The 16,073-nt window shown below is 48.0% G+C and overlaps 6 protein-coding genes across 6 annotated transcripts; 1 reads left to right on the top strand and 5 right to left on the bottom strand.

Moving 5' to 3' along the window:
* Positions 1–63: 63 nt before the first annotated feature.
* N7484_004874 (transcription factor domain-containing protein) lies at positions 64–2,557 on the bottom strand (the record flags this gene model as incomplete). The annotated part of the gene is made up of 4 exons (XM_057115294.1): positions 64–1,422; positions 1,470–2,196; positions 2,263–2,421; positions 2,475–2,557. 4 exons carry the CDS (start codon positions 2,555–2,557, stop codon positions 64–66), a joined length of 2,328 nt encoding a protein of 775 aa, XP_056975434.1.
* Positions 2,558–3,176: 619 nt separating this feature from the next.
* On the bottom strand, positions 3,177–4,088 carry N7484_004873 (uncharacterized protein; the record flags this gene model as incomplete). Its single annotated transcript, XM_057115293.1, has 3 exons — positions 3,177–3,579; positions 3,627–4,011; positions 4,070–4,088. 3 exons carry the CDS (start codon positions 4,086–4,088, stop codon positions 3,177–3,179), a joined length of 807 nt encoding a protein of 268 aa, XP_056975433.1.
* Positions 4,089–4,812: 724 nt separating this feature from the next.
* Positions 4,813–6,159, top strand: N7484_004872 (zinc finger protein; the record flags this gene model as incomplete). The annotated part of the gene is made up of 1 exon (XM_057115292.1): positions 4,813–6,159. One exon carries the CDS (start codon positions 4,813–4,815, stop codon positions 6,157–6,159), a length of 1,347 nt encoding a protein of 448 aa, XP_056975432.1.
* Positions 6,160–6,705: 546 nt separating this feature from the next.
* Positions 6,706–8,250, bottom strand: erg13A (putative hydroxymethylglutaryl-CoA synthase; the record flags this gene model as incomplete). Its single annotated transcript, XM_057115291.1, has 4 exons — positions 6,706–6,846; positions 6,901–7,955; positions 8,023–8,125; positions 8,191–8,250. The coding sequence occupies 4 exons, from the start codon at positions 8,248–8,250 to the stop codon at positions 6,706–6,708; spliced, it is 1,359 nt and encodes a 452-aa protein (XP_056975431.1).
* A 792-nt stretch (positions 8,251–9,042) lies between these two features.
* On the bottom strand, positions 9,043–10,147 carry N7484_004870 (SGNH/GDSL hydrolase family protein; the record flags this gene model as incomplete). Its single annotated transcript, XM_057115290.1, has 5 exons — positions 9,043–9,246; positions 9,304–9,559; positions 9,613–9,859; positions 9,910–9,992; positions 10,053–10,147. 5 exons carry the CDS (start codon positions 10,145–10,147, stop codon positions 9,043–9,045), a joined length of 885 nt encoding a protein of 294 aa, XP_056975430.1.
* A 492-nt stretch (positions 10,148–10,639) lies between these two features.
* Positions 10,640–14,222, bottom strand: N7484_004869 (tRNA (34-2'-O)-methyltransferase regulator RTT10; the record flags this gene model as incomplete). The annotated part of the gene is made up of 3 exons (XM_057115289.1): positions 10,640–11,404; positions 11,456–14,134; positions 14,205–14,222. 3 exons carry the CDS (start codon positions 14,220–14,222, stop codon positions 10,640–10,642), a joined length of 3,462 nt encoding a protein of 1,153 aa, XP_056975429.1.
* Between the last annotated feature and the right edge of the window lie 1,851 nt (positions 14,223–16,073).

Genomic DNA, 16,073 nt, shown 5'->3' with positions numbered 1-16,073 from the left:
AAATATTGTCTTTAACTTTTCCTGACCTTTTCATGGTATCGTAGTTAATTGCAAAATTGACATTTACAGCAAGCCAGCCATGACGCGTGTCAATGCCTCATCCTCCGCCTGGAAAGCGCCCAATGCATTGTGTGACCGCCCATTCTCGCAGTTTGACAACTCAATATTCACACCCGTTGTAAAGTCTGCGCCAGACCGAGGATCGAAATAAAGTCCGCCCGCAATCTCGAAGAAACTACTGAGATCCTCACATTCATTGGAGTCTGCTTCCGCAGCTGTACCAGGCGATAGAGGCCAAAATGTCGCCGACGAGTGTTGTGGGGTGGACATTCCAGGGGTCTGATAGAGACTTGGAGGATTCTGGAGTGATGGGGAATCGACGTTAGAGGATAGCGGAGTTGAATCCCATAGAATACGCGATTCCACTTGTTTTGACCGGGAAGCACCGGAATTCGAATCGGCGACCATAGAAGGGCCCGATATGGAACGAGAACCTCGGGAATCCTTCTCCAACGTCTGGCATCCCGTGTTCTTTTGCCAAGTTACATTAAGCTGGATTCGCTTCAAGCTGCGGATAATCTTTTGTAGACGTCTAGACGTGCGAGCCCGTGTTGCTGAGCGGCGCACCATGTCAACCGCCGTGTAGAATTCCGGTCGGCAGGTCTGACTGAAACGAGCTGGCGCATGTAGCACGGCCAGAAACAGGGCTGCAAGGGCCGAGATCAGAAAGTAGTTGAAAGGTTCCGGCCATTGGAAATAGACGTTGGAGACACGGCTAAAGTAATCCAGCATGTGAACGGTACTCTTAGCCGTCTCCACTGCAGTCGAGGCACCAGACAGGTCTTCCGCGATCTGCTCACTACTCATGAGGTTTTGACGATAGACCAGAATCCGAAGCTGATTGGCTTGAAGGGCGAGAAGCACTTGCAGCATCATAGCTCGATCGGTATGTTCTGGTCCTGCAGAAGAGCGCCAGGTTGGATCGAATCGCAACTCCCGGGGAATAGAGTGGACCCATTGCTGAACTTGTGCATCTAAGAATGCGCATCTCTCTGCTGTTGCCTCCCGTGACCTGTTTGGCCAGCCAACAACCAAACCCCAGACCTTCGTACTGAGACGTGAATACGAGATCATACACATCAGGTAGGGCGTGGAATGACCAGGTTCCGGCAGGTTGGTGTCCATGTCTGACTCTTGAATAGCAAATGGAAGACCGGTTCCAAAACACCATTTTCGGTCTAGAACATAGATGCACCAAAAAAGCCGACTTGCCCACATCCACTCTAACGCACCCGGAAACACTCCTCCTGTCTTGTGCCATGTATCCTGACGGTGTAGACCAAGCTCCATACTACCTCGGGCAGCCATACCAGTCAATCGCCAGGCGATGACTTCATCGTCGCGATACGAGTGGAATATAGACTACTTTCGTTAGAAAGGATCTCAGTGTATGGAGAAGGATAACATACCAGCAGTGTCAAGATAAGAATCTCCTTCATGTCAACCTCAGCTACCTTGAGCCGACTGGCAAAGCGGTCCTCGACGCTATTCGCCAGCTGCGCTGCACGCTCACTTCGACCATGAGATTCGACAAGCAAGGCGGTAGCCAACAAAATCTTCAACACTTGAATATCGCGGGCATGAAACCAATCTTGGTCCGAATCTGTCAGTAACCGACCCGATCCACGGTCGATAGCTGGATCATATTGATGGTGGAACTCCACGACGTATGTACGCAAACTGGCCAGATCAACACAAGGGTACATGATGCCAACAGTGTCCTCGTAAACTTGAACCAAACGCAAGATCTCCTCCAGACCCAGTCCCATCAGTGGATCTCCAGAAGCCACTTCAAATTGTTCACCAGAGGGTGCAGGACTAGGAGCAGCTGTTGAAAGATCAAAGTCCTCTTCCTCATCATCGTTCCCATTCTCACCATGGTTGCTGTCCGCGGAACCGAGCCGACGCTGGCGACCGAGCCCAAACTCAGCACTTGTCGGTCCAACATATGTAGGCGACTTGGGAGCGTTCAAAATCCGGTGTAATCCAACAGCCGCAGCAGTTCCCCGTGCCGACAATTTTGGAGAATCGGCTGGACTGTTTCCCTCGAGTTCACGAAGCCGAGCGGAAATAGTGCGCATTTCCCGCTGGAGAGCCTCCAATTGCTGATTGACAGCATTGAATCTAGTGTTTATCCTGAATCATATTAGTCCATTGGGCCATTGGCGCGCCCAGCCGTAGGCTGTTGATGAAAGACATTACGAATCGTTCAAGGGGCCGTACCGATCATCTTTGACATCACCCTCTGGCGTAGCTGCGACCGGCCGTTGCGCCGCATAGATGCACGAAATGTCGTCTCGAGCACATCGAGCGCAGGTGTTGCCTCCGCTGCATTTCAGCTTGCGTCTTTTGCATTCGTTGCTGGGGCGGTTAGAATCTCGGCACTTCGGAACTGAAGCGCCACGGACACATACCAGGCGACTTGTGTGTACTTAGCCCTCTTCCTTGGCCTTTGATGGAGTGCTTCGTCGTCACGTCTTGTTGCATCAGACGTCATGATGTTTTACTCGTCTTTTATTCACTCTGCTTGGTCTCGTTATACTGGTGGTCCGTGGGTGAGAGGAGAGTGCGCGACCGGAATGGCGGAATTGATGGGGCTTATCATCGCTGATAACGGTAGAAAAGTGGAGGTTTTGACAAGCGATAATGACCTTGCCCTGAACTCTGTTGGGGACTGTAGGCAAACACATTTCCGCCCCTGGGTTTTGAAAGGAAATGGTTTGAAAATAGGAATACTTTCCCAACCGCCTTGTAAAAGATGCATGAGCCCTGGAGAATGTCGCTAAGTTTTGTTGGCAATTTCAACGCGGGTGGTACCTATCTCGGAAGACATATATTCAAGCGGTGGAAAAAAAGACAAGAAAAGTAAAGTATGAATATAGGTTTCTTAGAGACCTGATATCTTTGATGGATGACTCCATTGCTGTCTTATACCTTTAGTATTAGATTTAGTTACAGTCTCAGCCCATAATAATAAGCGTAACCGCGTTCAGGTATTTGATTCAACTTTACTACATGGTCACAGACACGGCAAGAGCGGGTAGAGTACGGAATACGTAGAGAGCTATTAAGGCCATGTATAAAGAAGGCTGAGTGCATTATGTGAGCCCTCATTCCTAACGATTCGCAATTAATGCCTCCAGACGATTCACCAGTTCAACGACTCCATCTTTCACCGATCCGATAGTAGTGAGAATCTCCCGTAGATATTTACCGTGCCTGCGCATCCACGATCCCTTGAGCTCGCGATGGTAGATGTCCGTCAGCGTCAACATATCTACCGTCGGCACTGGAGGGTCTGCATGCTCAGGATTCGACTCATCAGCATTCTGCCAATGCTCCCCACTTCTTTCAATGAGCTTTCGCAACGATATGAGATTTGCCAAGACATCGTCCTTCATGGCTCGAAGGTCTTTCGAGTAGCTGCTGAGCGTTTGATGTGTTCCCCCCTGGTATCGCACCATGCTGAACTGACATAGTGGTAAGGGTGCCATATCCCAGGGCGCATCGCTTAGAATTCTATATGTCAGTTGGCGCAGTTTTTGAGACCATGGACTCGGACGCACCCATAAAACATCCCCATACCTTGTTGACAGTGCCAGCATGCATTGTCTCCATCAAGCAACTCCCTTGTTGCTTGGGCCAGTAGTCCTGTGTAATCGGACTTCTTGGCGGAGATAAAGCCACTGAAAACCTTGCCCGTCCATGGCCAGTGTTCCTTTTCCTTCCACCTCCTTCCCCTGTACATGACCGTGGGCTCCCATAGGAGTGGCATGTGACGCATAGAGTTCATCAGCGTGCCGGCCTTGTTGATCTCGGCCACGGCACGGGACCAGGTTGGATTCTGACCTAAAAGCGTGCCTGGATTCTGGGCGACGTTGGCCCAGAATCTAGGAGGCAGGCTGGCACCATTAATGGTTGGGGCCGGAGGTTCGCATTCGGCGTTTGTCTCTAGCTCTGCATTAGCCTCATGGAAACAAATCCATTGAAATAGACGTCATGAACTCACTGGGCGGAGGGTTCGGCATTGCGTTCAGACGTTTGTTGACAACGAGAAGGGTGATGGGAATCCTACAATCATATGCATACTGGTTAGCTTGGTTTCCATTTCGTTGGGCTAGAGGATCCTTATGAAATACCTCAACGAGAATTGCGGATTGTTGTAAGCAGTGAGAGAAATTCATAGGTTCAGGAGAAGAAAAGCAGCAAGAGGAAAGAGAAGATTATGAGGGATAATGGGCATCGCCTCGACAAGGTTCTTCTGTCGTTCTAGATCTGCGATTCGAAGCAGAGTGTTTTGCAGAATTCGTTAAAGCCCTGGCTTCACCACTCCCTTCATAGGTGAAGGAATGAGGATAGATGAAGGGGGCTCAAAAGAGGTTGGTAGAAAGAGCCAAACCATAGAAGGTGTTTTGTGAGGATTATTCTACCATGATCCTACCCAAGGCCACCCTCAGGATGACCTTGGTTCCATGAATTTGTTTATACGAGAAACACATGCATATCAACTCTAAACTCTTTTTCTTTATCTGACATCGTTATAGTAGATTCCATTGCATAGGCTACCTTCTCCCAGCTATGTGAATCTTATTCTGAGCCAGTGATATACCACAATGTAGTGCGCCGCTGCCAAATTTGGCATCGGACCTGATTAAGGCAACTCCCAATCCAAACCCTCCTTTTCTGTTCTTCATTCTGCCACCGTCCTAACGCCCTTTTCCATTATCATCGTTCCTCTCAAAAGCACCCGTGATGGATCGTCTTCGTCATTCAAAGCAGTCCTCCAGCGAGGACTCCCCTGTTTCTGCAAGTTCATCTTTTGTTGCAGACATGAACCTGACCAATCACCTGTCTACCCTGTTGGACCGGGAGCATAACGACATGGTCGTTCGAGAGCTGAATCTCCTAGATGCGACCATTTCCCCCGAGAACATCCTCCTGAAAGTGCTCTCCCCAGAGTCATTCACGGGTACCGCCTCCTCTTTTGCCCGATTCCAGCAAGGCCAACAGCTCCTGACCTCCATCGGATACCGTACCATCGGGTTTGGTCAGTGTGGCCTTGTCTTTGAAAGACCTGGCCGGGGGTACGTTCTGAAAGTTGCCAAGCCGTCATATGAAGATAGCCTTTGGGCCGATTTCAAGGCCCATTACAGCATCAGTCAGGCTTTTCAAAAGTATCAGAACCCCAACCAACCAATGCAGTGCCGCGTACCACAACTCTTCTCTTATATCACAAAGGAAAATGATACATGGTGGAACGAAAATAAACCCTTTTTCACCACAACACTACACGAAACAATCTCTTTACCAGCGATGGCCTTGATTTCCCAGCGGATCCTCCCATTGCCGAAAATCGCTCGCGAAGCCCTAATCAACAAGTACTGCGCAGAACCATCTCGAGCCCTTGTGGCCGCCAATCCCACAAACCGAGACTGTCTTGCTCGAGTTTACCTCGGCCGGCGTCGAAATACAACCGCTCCGCCTGCAAACTTCACCTTACGAAACTTTAACTTGTATCTCGACCAGATGATTGAACTGGGCCTTCCTATCAGCAAGATGGCTGGCGCTATTGGTGAAGCGTTAGCACTCGTCCACTGGGCTGCACATGTTGATGGATATGATATTGAATTTGTTCTGGGAAGTGAAGGCAATACAACATACACACCGGATGTCTCCTCCATCCTGAATATGTCCCCGGAGCAGATAGCAGCACTATCTCCACATACAGACATCGAGTCTATGATGTCGGTCAATTTCCAGCAGCGTACGACCCGTTTGTGGATGTTAGACTTCAACCTGTGCAATATGTGGAGTGAATCCGTTGCCCTATCGGCCCCTGAGGTACTAGTATCGCACCTAGTGATGTCGTTTTTCGAAAACGATCCTTACTTTCCACTTCCTTTGATGGAAAGTGAATTAGATCAAGAACTTTGGGAAGTCTTTGCCGCCCAATACCTCCAGATGGCAACTAAAGTCTTGAATGGCAAGGACCCGAGACTCGCAACACTTCCTTTAAAATTCCTGGATGGCTGTGTTGAGAGGGAGCGGGATAGTATTGAGAATGGTCTTGGTCACGGCCACCGCATTTACAAGCAATGACCTTATTATTTTGATTTCCATGAGACCTCGCTTCCATTCCTGGCGCTTTTATATTTAGTTTCATCCTTCTATGCCTGGACGAATCGGATCGTGTTCTATTGATTAGCTTACTTTACTTCTGAATCCGATGGTCTTCATTTACATAACCCAGCCTTTCATCCATCATTGTACACTTCTAAGGCTGAGTGTAGTCTGTCGATTCTTCTATTCTACTTCGCCATTTTCATGCATCGAATCCGATATGGTGTAATACGGGGGGGGTGGGGGGTTACGGAAAGACCACGGATGAGCGCCACTTTGCATCAATTTTCCTGAGACTTAGGTTTCAAAATACACCGAAAATCCTCCAATGTTCAAAACATACTTCTTTTCACGTCCCGGAGTTTCGCAAATGAATAATTAATCTGCGGGAAACCCAGACGAATAAAATCTCGCGAGATATTACTATAACTTGCAGAAATTGAATTAGGTGAAACAAAACTTCCAGCGAATAAGAATAAAAGCCCATTCCACCATCTATAGTAAATTTTGCCCAGGCTCGTTCATTTAAATGCTCTTCTTCTCATAGCTCCGCCGGAACATCTCGTCCACATGCACAAGGTAGTAAGTACCAGGAATCAGACTATCAACACTTCCAACAGGGCTATAGCTCTTCTGTTGGTAGGTTTTCTCCCGAATTTTGCACATCTATTTCTGTCAGAAAGTCGCCACAAGCGATTTGATTAACAAAAACAAACTAACCTCATCATAGAACTCCGGTGAGACCGCAGTACGAGCCTCCAAACGCTCAATTAGTCGAATCCGCTCCGCGATTCCGGAAGTATCTCCCTGAACCCGTAAGCTAAACAAAGTGCTAGCCAAGCCACCTCCATAGCTGAAAACGCCAATGCGCTTATTCTGCAATTCCTCACTGGGAACATTGCTCAACAAGCTCAGCAGTCCAGAGTAGACACTAGCAGTGTACATGTTCCCGCAATTAGTGGGTGCCGTTAGGGATGGCTGGACACGCTCGGAGAATCTTTCTTTGGTCAACCCGATACATATCTTTTCGATCCCTTTATCCATCAAGGACGCGGTGTACTCAACATCACGAACCGCTTCGGGAATCTCATCAAAGTGGTCAGGGTCCGACCGGAGATCATTGAACAGCAAACGACCGTAGGCCTTGGAGACGAGTTTGCAATAAGGCGCGTGGAAGGCGAAATAGTCAAAGGCATCCAAAAATAACCCTTTGTGAGTTGCAGTTCTATTCATAAGCTCGCCACTCTTTGCCATGGACTTGGTCCGATATCCTTCGTAGCATTTATCCAATGCCTCAAGATAGCACGCGTTGGAGAATGGTCCATCCACAATGGGGTACTCGGATCCGAAATCTCCCTTGTAAAAGTCGTAAACGTGTTTCATGTACGTTCCGCGGAAGGGTTCCAGTACCAGAGGTGCATCGGCACTAATCAGCATGGCTACACACCCAGCGCCGCCAGTCGGGCGGGCGGCAGGCTGATCGTATAAAGCGATGTCGCCCGCTACGACGATAGCATCACGACCGTCCCAAGCAGATGATTCGACCCAATTGACTGCGTTCAATAGGGCATTTGTTCCACCGTAGCAAGCGTTGTAGGTGTCAACACCCTCAATGTCTGTGTTGTCACCAAACAATTGCATGATCACTGACTTGCATGACTTTGACTTGTCGAGGAGGGTTTCGGTTCCCACTTCTAGGCGGCCGATGGTGTTTGGATCAATGTGATATTTTTCTAGCAAGGAGGAGACTGCTGTGAGTGCCATGGAGTAGATATCTATGAATGTAGTCATGTGTTAATGGAGCATGGTCCTGGGCTCTGAAGATGGAGTGTGACAAGATACCTTCGCGGTCATCACAGAAGCTCATTTTCTGCTGACCTAGTCCAATGGTAAATTTTCCAGTGTTGACTCCTAGATAGGTCTCAAGTTCGGTTTGTGGAACGTACTATAGATGCATATGTTAGTCAATTACTCGACTTTGTGGTAAATTGAACTCCGAGATGTACTGACGCGACTGGGAAAGTAAATTTCCATGGCCTTGATGCCCACATTTTTGGCTTTGGAGGGCATGATGTTTGGAAATGAAGAGAGGAGGATTATAGGTGCATTGATAAACGAGGTAAGAATGGGAAGGAAGTTGATGAAGAAAAGAAGACTCTTCATAGGCAAGGGAAGAGACACCTTATATACCTCAACTATCCAACACAATGGTGTTATCAGACACACCCGAGCTACAGCAATGTGATGATACATACAGCGTAGCCATGGCCATGATTGCGCCTCACTATGGGGCTCTATCGAACCAGGCCATCTTACTTTTGTGACAGCTGCTACGGTGTACATTTCAGCATCACGCCTTTTGACTTGATTGACACTGCAAGATGACGCTACAAAAACGATGCAAACAATTCCAGCAATCATTACTTCGAAGATTGTTGACTGTTGATTTGAACCAGGCTCATCCATGCCGGGCAGGTCGAACAAAAAGAATGAAACTTTCTCAATATTTCCCATCTTCTGCATTCTCAGACAACGAGGACTGGTAGATCTGCAATTTGCATTAGGCAGCGCCATTCATCTATCAAGAGGCGCAGTTCCAGTCCCCACTTTCTAGCTAAACCCGATATGTACATAGCCCTTCGTCCGGTTTAAGTCTTACATGATAGTGTAGGTAGCCAATTGAGATTGAACAGACTAATAGATAGAAATATCGAGAATCTGAACAAAAGTTCGCAACCTTCCTTTTCTTGCTTTGCTACAGAAATGACTACATATGCACATCTTCGAATTTCAGATGAAATGACATGTTACATCCCACAGACAGCCTACCTCCCGCCCCCTTGGAATCTTCATTCTCACAAGCTACCATGCCTTGAATGGAGAAAGGTACTTCTTCATATCCCTAGCCTGCAACGCATGGTATTTTAGTCCAGGATGGTAGTTGTTCCACCACACACAAGTTGTCCCATCATCATCAATGCACGTGTTATTCGGGAATCCATACTTATGCGGATCGTTCAAAACGCCTGTCATGAAATTCCAGGAATTGTAAATAACGGTTTGAACCTGCAGGACATCAGCCTTGAGAATTATCGTCAACCTTGACCCATCCAATACACTTACATCGGGGTGTTCATCTTGAAACCTCAACACCATCAACTTAAGATGCTCGTTAAAAACCGCAAGCCACGCCGCATGTTCTCTTGAAGCCTGTACCCCCTGATCGAGAATATAGGGACTGCGGCTAGTCGGCGGAACATTCAAGAACAAGAACTTCCGTCCTCCCTTGGCATATATTTGCTTCACGAGCAATTCGTACGAGGCCATGAGCTCTGGTACAACAACACTAGCGTTCCCACCGGAATATGCCCAGCCAACGCTATTGAATCGTTAGACTCGAGGCATAGCAACAGCACTGGTGTCGGTGATTACTCATTGATTCCGATCCAAAAGCCGAAGACTGTATTCTCAGAGCCCCATGGCGCTATCCCAGGCTTATCGCCATATACTGATAAAAACGTAGCAACCTGTGTCGTCATGTCTTCTACTCCGGCATTGATGAGATTATTGTTAATTGTTGCTCCACCGACTGCGAGATTGTAGCTCAAGACGAGCGAGTCGTTATCTGCTGTCGTTAGATAGCCTATCCAGTTGATACCTCCTCCTGTTGTCCCAGTGCCTGAAGTGTGTCAATACCATTAGCTGAAGTTTGGTGTGAATTCAGCTCACCCAGTGCTGGATTCCCCATCGGATCTTGAGGCGTCGCTTGTTCGCCGTACACATCAAAGCTAGTCATGCTGTACGAATCGCCACTGGGTATATGAATTTAGACGTATTCTATAATGGTCTCAACATTGATTGTGAGCGCCTACAAGGTGAAAAAGTAGGTAGGCAACGGTGCATCTCCAAAGTGTGCCGCTGCAGCCATGATAAGACCAGCTGCGCAGCAAAGCAATCTGCTTTTCATCTTGAATAGGATCTTTAATCAGCCCTCGAGCTTGAGTCAGAATTAAACAAGCAGTTTATTGACGATATGCGCGCAAGGGGGAATTCAGCCCGGCCTTCAACTTTATCTACTGATCGACTGCGAATGGTCTAGCTAGGAAAATTCGTGTCACATCCCCATTTCCTAGTTGATAAATCTTGCCACGGACAACATTCCGCAATCGTCAGTCGATCTCCTTTTTTATCCGAAATTCGCAAGTTGAACGGCGAAGCCTCCGCTAAATGCGGGGTCAGCTACTTATATGTCGGCACCATTTCGTACCAAGAATTGTTCCGTCAATGCAACCTAAACAATCCTGCATGAGTGAGATCACCCCTCTTAGGCTAAGCCGTTTTTGAAACGGGCATGGGTCTCGGGCCTGAAAGGACCGAATACCTACTTGTTGTTATGAAAGGTGACGCAAATTTTAAATTTCATCAATATATACATAGTCTATGCCCATCATGCAGATCATTATGTTTTTACCTCCAAAAGTTCGATACCAACACCACCGACCAATAACGTGGCATGACCTTCTTCTTCAGAAGATTTGCCAGAGTCCAACCTCCGAACCAAGGCCATTGAAGAAATATCAGCTACAGAGCTGTACCTGTCCTGGAGAAAATGGGCTTCAATGCCTCCCGAGTTTTGAGACAGAGGGACAGTAATTGACCAGATTTTGACTCGGTGATCATTTCCTGCCGAAGCCACTATGATTGTCGTGGTGTCCAGTCCGGAATCCTTTGTTTCACAGCGTGTCTGGCTCAGAACTTTGATAGCTGTGATTGAGGCTGCATGGGCATCTGGAATTGAGATCGTCGACACATATGTGTCGGTCTCCACTGTTCCGTTCAGGGCAGGCCCCAAAAGTGATATTGACAACGAATTGTCATCACCACCGGATGCAACCAGCGTTGTTGTGCCAGACACCAAAACTAATTCCATGGCTTTGATGCTGTTAGAATGAACTTCATGCCGATTCTCACAAGTGATATCTTCAGGAGATGTTTCGGGGTCAAATGGCCCGATGACTCTCAAAGAGGAGGAGTTGATGGTGTAAAATCGCTTAAGGGTATCGGTTAGATCCCAAAGAGTAAAGTATCCGTCCGTAGCAGCCGTTATGAGTGTCACGGAAGATTCCTGGATAACAAAGCGGCCTTGTGTCAAACAGTTCGTCATGTATTTCCCTCGAGCCAGAAGCGTGAAAGAGTCGTTGCTATGCGGCGAGTAGTGGAAGATCTACCTCAGATTAGCATTTCATCGTCAAATGCGTGGGAAAAGAATATTTACCTTGATAGTAGAGTTTGAGAGAGTGAGGCACAAAAGAAAGCCGGATTCTTCCCCTTCTTCAACCTCCACCACATCAAAGCTTGTTATCCGAAGCTCGGATTTCGGGTCATCTTTCGGACAAACCGCTGCTAGGATTGTGGCAATTCCAAAGGAAGGGATCCGTCGTACTCTCCAAACAAAAAACTCTTCACAAGCAGCACTTGTGAATAGATATTTTCCACATTTTGACCAGGAGGCTTCTTGAACACCAGAGTCGTGCGTACTCAGAACGCGAAGAGTTTGCACAGAACCCCAAGGGCCTGTAGTGGGCGAATCTAAAATGGTGGATATCCGGATCGTGGTATCTTCTGCGCCCGTCACAATAAGGGGCGGGATATCCTTTGTGCCATCCAAGCCATCCATGGCCTTGATCTCTCTACCATGGCCTCCGGCTCGGATCAAGCAATTGACATCATGCCGAATTCGCTGGCTAGCAAGGGAAGGCCCTTCTCTCCAAACAAGAAGGTCGCCACTTCCACCCTTGATGCGTCGTTGGAAGCCCCACGGCCTGCGAGTACCTCCAGATCCAATAGAAGTGATATCTGTTCCTTTCGACTCGTTTCGTAAAACAAAATTCTGAGAATTGAATCCATACATCATCAAATCACCGGTCACTTCGTCATTATATGCTCCTTCAATGTTTCCACCAAGCGCTGATTCTGTCCTATGCACGGTTGTGAGAGTCACAGCATCACCTCTCTCCTTACCAATCTTCACTTCATGAACACAATATTTCCCATCACGTCCACACGTCAAGAGGTATTCCAAATATGAACCATCCGAGGCCTTCACCGAGGAAAGTGATTGGATGTGGTTGGTACCGTTGTGACCATGGACACGTCGGTCGACAAGGAGAGGACCAGTGGAAACTTCAGGATTTGCGACCAGGTGTACTGATAAGCCACCAAGTCTTGATCCTAGCAACAAGTACTCTCCCCCGCCACACAGTGAAGCAGAGGCCACATCATAGGGTGCCAGGGGTAAGATAATTGTAACGGTTTCTACCCGGGGACGATCACCGCTCCACTCCGAGATCGTGACCAATGTTGCGAAATCATCTTTGGCATAAGAAGCGACGAAGAAGATCTTTTCCGCATCAGCATCCCACTTGAGCACTAAAAGTTCCATGGGCCGTCCGGCTAAGTCAATGAGATCGGAGGCCGATTTGAGACTGTGGTTGTACAGCCGAACCTTTCCTCGAGGGTCACTTATCAATGCGAGGCCTTTATCGGGGATTCCAGCTATCAGGGAAATCAAGCCAAGATCTTCATTATTTTGCAAAGGTTCCCACGTAATGTTGGCATCAAGCCCCGGACTCACATATCCAATCTGTAGCTGGCTTGCTTTGTTGGACATAATGAGACAATCCTCAGCAACGAAGGCAAAATGTTGAACGCAACTGGTTTTGGCACTCTTTTCCCTCACTGCAGTCTTTTTGACTATCGGCGAGGGTCTGACTTCGTCAATCTTGAAATTTCTCAACGCTCCATCGGCACCGCCCGTGTAAACCACGGTGTCATCGCCGCGGCGGCAAAGATCCATCGACCAAATATGCTTTCCTAGGTGTGCTTCTGAAGAGAAGTCCTTGCGTAATTCATATTTTGTAGTGCCTGGCGATGGTGACTCCCAGGTTAAATCCCAAACGATACACGAAGCATCCTCACCACGAGTCACGAGTCCAATTTTAGAGGAATCTTGGGATATGTTCGAACGAAAGCCAATATCCCATATACGAGCGGCATGTCCGAACGCCTGTGCAATGCAAGATTCGGACCTTGTACCGGTGTCATTGCCATCTGTGGCACCAAAGCCCGTGCTTCGGAGTTCAAATCCGTCTGTGGAGTACGCCGAGGGATCATCGGCAGACTTGTATTCACAATCAGAAATGTCCCAAATTCGCACGGTTCGGTCATCACTGCAACTTGCTAGAACGCGGCCTGCCTGTCCATCTTTCATTGATGGAATGATAGGAGATATTTGCACACCAAACACAGTTCCATCGTGCCCGGTGAAGAAGTGGTGAATTGATCCAATCGCCTGGTTCTCATCGTTCTCGCTAGCATCCATAAAGCAAGACCAAACAATAATCTCTCCAAAGATGGTTCCCGCGGCAATAAGCACATGCGTAGGTGAAAGTGCAACCAGATCAGCCGCGCACAAAATAGATTTAACGCTTGTTGAAAGTTGGTAGATTTTGATCACGGACTGGCCTGGAGCTTGAATGCTAGGTGTAACCTTTAATCTCAAGAGTGAGTTATTGGCGGTGATCAAAAATGCCGTGTCTGGTTGATCCACGACTGCCGCACAGCCACTCATTATCCAATCTGGAGCAAGGAATTCTGATGACAAAACGGATGACACTATTCCACCATTCAAATCTGATCTCAGGCCAACCACCCGTAATGACTGGCCACCCCAAATGATGAACCGAATATGCCTTTGGTCACTGCCATCTTGCCCTTCGGATAATGAAATGAATCCATGGAGGTTGTTGCGTTTGAAGACTCGCACTTGAGTCACAACATCACCAGATTCGTCGTCAATGACGCGTAAGAATGGACCTTGGCCTTGAAGAATGAGATTCTGGCTGCCCCAAGAGAGTGCCTTCAAGGCTGTAGTTGGCACACAAGCATCGATATGCTGGGATTTTGAGTCAGTGGACACAAGTTTTATTGCAGACGACTACTCTTTTATCTCGGGTATCACAAACCTCAAGAGATGAAGACATTTTTGTCCAGTATCTCCAAGACCATCGACGCCGTAACACGTCTCAATTCGTTCGTTCTTCTTTCTATCCTTCTCGTTCAAAATCCCGCTTTCCTCGCATTATCTAATTCTCGCCCGCACTAGTCCCGAAGTGGACTTCTTATCTCACGTGATGATTGCCATCCCGCTCTCCCTGCGTGCTTCATTGCCTTGCTGCCCCATGGATATGGCGTCAACGTTGCTTGATTTGCTGTTTGTTATCGCCTCCTTTCCATTCATTTTTATTTTAATTCTTCAACTCTTGAAAAAAACTGTGCTTATCCATTTCTATCGCTAGTCTATCTCCAATACGTGACCATCGGCTTCTCCGCCCTTGGTCTAGCCTTCTTCTTCACCATGATGATAAATAAATATTATAGGGAAGTGGAAAAATGACGAACCACTGGTATATCGAAAAAGACATTGTCCCCTTCCTCTTCATGCAGGTGCCGAAAGAACTGCGCATGCATGGGGGATTCAGGTACCCGTGCAAATGACAAGGGTGCGTGCCGTGCCGCACAGCGCCTACCTTGGGTGACGAATCCGATAAATGGGCCACGAACACCATCAAAGGAGTGACAGGAGTTCGGGGCTTGAACCGGTACCCCTATAACCCCACGAATCCACAATCAATATACATTTTCCTGTTAAATGTGCAGCCAAGTCAACATCCACGAGCCTAGCGGAGTTTGGCTGGAACCCGCCACGTTATCAGGTCTTGGAGTATGGCGCTAAGATGAAACACCGGAATCATACGGGAATCGGGCTAGATTCTGCTAGAACTCGAATGTTTGTGCTGAGGTGGCGGATCCACTTTTCACTAGAACAAATTTGACATTCCACTGTGGCCTGGCCACATGTTTTAGGAGAAGGTGCATGGTATAATTGTTTTAGTCTCCTAACATTCTGTGACGATCAGTGGTTCTATTGACTCTTGAGTGATGCCTTATACCCGTAGCGTGTATATTTGGGCGATCTGGCACCGATGTGTACAAGCCAAGCTTTCCACGAGATGTTTTAGAGTCTACGTAAGCTAATTCTCTTGGAAATAAGGCCCCACTCCCTCAGCCCATGTTTGTGGCTCACAACGAGGGGGAAAGAAAAACCCGTGTAGGCACCGAAGATTAGCTATGAGCGTGCATTCGAATTTTCATAGTGATCGTACCACTAAGTATCTCATGGTGGTAAGCCCAAGTCCCCTGCGCAGCCATGGAAAGCTTCAAAATGACATTTCTAGGTTCTGATGCATCAGGACTCAAAATTCAGCCCTAAACGCAGGACAACCAACACCGCTCTTTCGCGGGAGATAATAACCGACCGTAGACTAGACCGAGCACTCATTGGGCCCCCAACGCTCGAGCCCGATACACGTACGTCTAGATTTTCACGTTTCGTGGCGGCGCCCAATGGCTACTCGGCAGTGGCTTCCTGCCATTTCCACATCGAAATTGACTACTGACGATCCGCCAATCGTCCGCTCGGTTTGATCTCCGGACAATGCCCACTTCCTAGCTCTCGATTGGCAACCCACCTCGTTTTGGGGCGAAAGAGGAATGGTCGCCCGAGCATTTTCGCTTGGAGTATAGGCTAATGGGCGGCATACGCAACGGCCTTAGCCCACGTCTATGTAGCGAGGCCATCCCCTTGTTTCATCTACATCTTCGTTCAATATCTTTTCTTCCAACTTTCCGTGCTGTGCGCAGAAGTTTCCATTCCTTTTCGACAGGAGCCCTTTGGCACCAAGTCATTCTTTTCTACACCCGTGTAGCCTATCACTCATTTAAATTCGCTTAAGCCAGATCGAACTGATAACCAACTCAACCAATTCAAGCCT

Source organism: Penicillium longicatenatum (assembly GCF_028827895.1).
Source record: "Penicillium longicatenatum strain IBT 33135 chromosome Unknown contig_2_segment0_segment0, whole genome shotgun sequence".
Lineage (NCBI taxonomy): Eukaryota > Fungi > Ascomycota > Eurotiomycetes > Eurotiales > Aspergillaceae > Penicillium > Penicillium longicatenatum.
Note: the sequence above shows the minus strand (reverse complement) of the source record. Positions and strands in the feature narration are given on the sequence as shown.